The sequence below is a fragment of the Nicotiana tabacum genome, chromosome 4 (assembly GCF_000715075.1).
Source record: "Nicotiana tabacum cultivar K326 chromosome 4, ASM71507v2, whole genome shotgun sequence".
NCBI lineage: Eukaryota > Viridiplantae > Streptophyta > Magnoliopsida > Solanales > Solanaceae > Nicotiana > Nicotiana tabacum.
The window spans coordinates 58,166,772-58,170,212 of record NC_134083.1 but is presented as its reverse complement, the minus strand read 5'-3'; the positions used below and the strand labels follow the sequence as shown (position 1 = coordinate 58,170,212).

General features: G+C 37.4%; 1 protein-coding gene across 1 annotated transcript; it reads right to left on the bottom strand.

Moving 5' to 3' along the window:
• Positions 1-1,812: 1,812 nt before the first annotated feature.
• LOC142179939 (uncharacterized) lies at positions 1,813-2,421 on the bottom strand. The gene has a single exon (XM_075250839.1). It carries the CDS (start codon positions 2,419-2,421, stop codon positions 1,813-1,815), a length of 609 nt encoding a protein of 202 aa, XP_075106940.1.
• Positions 2,422-3,441: the final 1,020 nt, after the last annotated feature.

Below are 3,441 nucleotides of genomic sequence, written 5' to 3'. Positions count from 1 at the left end.
GTATGCCTTCTTTGGGAAGAAACCATTTGTGTTTGAAGTTTCCATTTCAAATGGATTTGAAGTATATGATTTCTGAAATATCCTATATGTTAATACTTGATTGAAATTGAAAGAGGTGAAAGTGTGGAATATGAAATACGGCCATCGTGCCAGGAATAAAGAATCTTGTGAATGGCCTAATGAGCCAAGGAAATATTGTCGTTGTGAATGACTGGAAATACTAATGAGAATTTATACAATGTGAAAGATGTTGAGGTGAGTACAATTGTATTTATGATATTTCTGTTTGCAAATCAAATCAAAAATATTTTTGGGAGCATCATTAGCAATACCGAGGAAGGGTGGGTCATAAGGCCCACACCTGAAACTATACATGCCGTATAGGGGTGGATTGTGATATTATTCCCCTTAATTGGAATCTTTGTAGATTGGAAAAGTCAACCCGCATGGCATATGTGGGAAGGCGGCCTAACTGATCGGGTGGAGATCAGACGTCATATTACACATATGGTGGTACTACTCTTGGTAACAAGTTTCTTTCGCATCACATGTCAAAACACATTATTCGTGGGGAGATGGCCTATCCCATCGAGCGTGATCGGACTCCGTGCTAACAAAGACGGTGTTATATCGGTGCTAATGATCTCCCAACCAAAATTTTATATGAAGTTCGTATTTTGAAAAGTATTATGTTTTAATTGAACATTTGGATATTGTTGATTATGACTTGTTGTTTTTATGTGTTGCCTTTTCTTATATGGGCATTCTATTTTGAAAGAGGACTTTTAGCTATGCATACTAGTGCTATTCGACAGTACTAACGTCCTTTTTGCCGGGGGCGCTGTATCTTTAATGGATGCAGGTGGTTCTACAGCAAGCGGCATTGATCAGTGATAGCAGTGCACTCTTTTCAGCTGATTTGGTGAGCCCCACTTCATTTCGGGGTCATGTATCTTTTCTTCTCATGTACTGTATTTTGAGGTATAGCCGGAGCCTTGTTGTCGGCATTTTCATATTACTCTTCTATTATATTTAGAGGCTCCGTAGACAGGTTGTGGGTTGTGGTTGAATTTGGGAATTGAACTTACAAGGTCATTGGTATTTGGAAATCATGTTTTTCATTAATTTTATAAACTCGTAATATTTTGGAAATTATGAATAAAGCTACTAATGAGAATGAAAAAGGAAGTTGTTAATAAAATCTTTTCAGTGAATGATTAATGGAGTACATCTCCTCTTTATTCATGGATGAGTTTGGGTAGGAGAAAATCTAATAGGCTTGCTCAGCCGGGTTCTCTCGGTTGAGTGCTGGTCGTGCTCCCCGAGTTTGGGGCGTGACAATATTGGTCCTTAGTAAGACCAGAAACTGGATAGGACTGTTCAGGAGCAGAGGCACCTTCAGGACCAGCTGACATAGCAGAAACACCAGAGGTATCCACTTCAGCATGGGCAGCAGACCTTCTGGGAGGAGGAGATCTATTTGACTTGACGTTTGGAGGACAGCCATGGAGCTTATAGCACTTATCAATGATATGTCCAGGTTTCTTACAATACTTGCAGACAATAGTAGACATGTGAAGCTCCAAAAATGCCTTAGAGGTAGTACCAGACCTTTGAGGTCAAAATTTATTTTGGGAGAGGGAGGAAGCCTGGATACACCAGCACTGAAAGAAACAGAATTGGAGGCAAATTGAGTTCCAGCAGAAACTTGCCTTTGCTTCTCATTAGATAGCAAAATCCCATATATATTACCAATGGAAGGCAAATGTTTCATCATGATAATGTTGCTTCTTGTTTGGACATAAGTATCATTTAGTCCCATAAGGAACTGGTAGACCTTTTGTTCCTCATCTTCAGCAGACTTACCCCACAAGTACACATTCGAACTCTCCCAGCAGACAAAGATGCAATCACATCCCATACTTGTTTAATTTTGTTGAAATATGATGCTATATCCCTGGATCCTTGAGAAATATGAGCCAGTTCCTTCTTTAGCGCAAAGATCCTAGCACCAGCAGCTTTCACATACCTCTCTTCTAACTCAGTCCAAATATCTTTAGCAAACTCAGAGTATTCAACACTACTAGATATTTCCTTGGACATAGAGTTAGTCAGCCAAGAGACCACAAGGTCATTGTAATGTTGCCACTGTCTGGCTAGAGGAGAACCTTCAGGAGGTCTTTGAGAAGTACCATTAATGAAATATAGCTTGTTACGAATATACAAAGCAACTAGGACATTACATCTCCAATTGCCATAACAACTTCCATCAAAAGGACTGGAAACTAAGGAAGTTCCCAGCACGTCTGATGGATGGACATATAGGGGGTGACATGGATGGGTATAATCATATACATGGAAAACTAGGTGTGAGGGAGTAGAAGAAGTCGCATCAGCACTGGTGTTATTATCGTTTGTCATTTCTTCAACAAATTATCAACCAAACAACACAATACAGATACACATTTATAGACCAAATAGGCATGCAATTTACAATAATGGTGAATGAAATGATACAAGATTATCCAGCTCTTTTCACGACCGGAAAAGAGAAAACAGCCTTCAATCACAAACGAGAAAGAAGAAGCTCTGGCTTGACAGTAGACGACTTCGAAACCCTAGCTCGAGATGAAAACCACGAAATCCCCAAATCACATCACCAACCAAACAATTTGAGATCACAAATGCTGAATATGTGAGAATCCAACTAAGAAGTCAACAAAAATCAGTAGAAGTGGTTGAAGATTATCGACTTTAACTCTAAATGAGTCAGACATCACCTAGAACGAAATACACCTCCGAAATTGACGAAAACAGGATCGATCGAAAGCGGAGAACGTGCCATAGAAAGATCTATACTCTGATACCATGTTAACTTGACATATTTCTGAGATTGAGAGCCTGAGAAATGAGAACACGAGTGTTTCCATTAGAGAGAGAGAAAAGAGACTTCTAGTTATTTTCATTATTTTTGTAAGAATGAATGATCTGTCAGTGTACAAAGAAATACGGCCTACATTAAATACAAGATTGGGCCAAAAGGAGTATTACATGATTGGAAAATTTTCAAAATTATATATTTACATTAAGTGCACACCTATTTGAAAAAAGGAAAAAAAGAAAGATAATGAGTTTTATATCAATTAATAACATAACTATAGCAAATGGTAGCATAACTGCTCGGATCTTTTGGCCTTAACACCTCGATTATATTTGTAACAAATTTATAGCATGAGTTATTTATATTAATTCAATGACTATGTGATACATGTTTCAACGTACAGTATTATTATTATTATTATTATTATTATTATGTACGTAGTTTATTAATACATATTTTTACTTTAGTTTATCATTTAACTAAAGTAAATTAGCGTGATTTAAGTGAATACCTAGTACATGTAAATTTTTATTATTTATGTATATGGGCTAGACTAGACA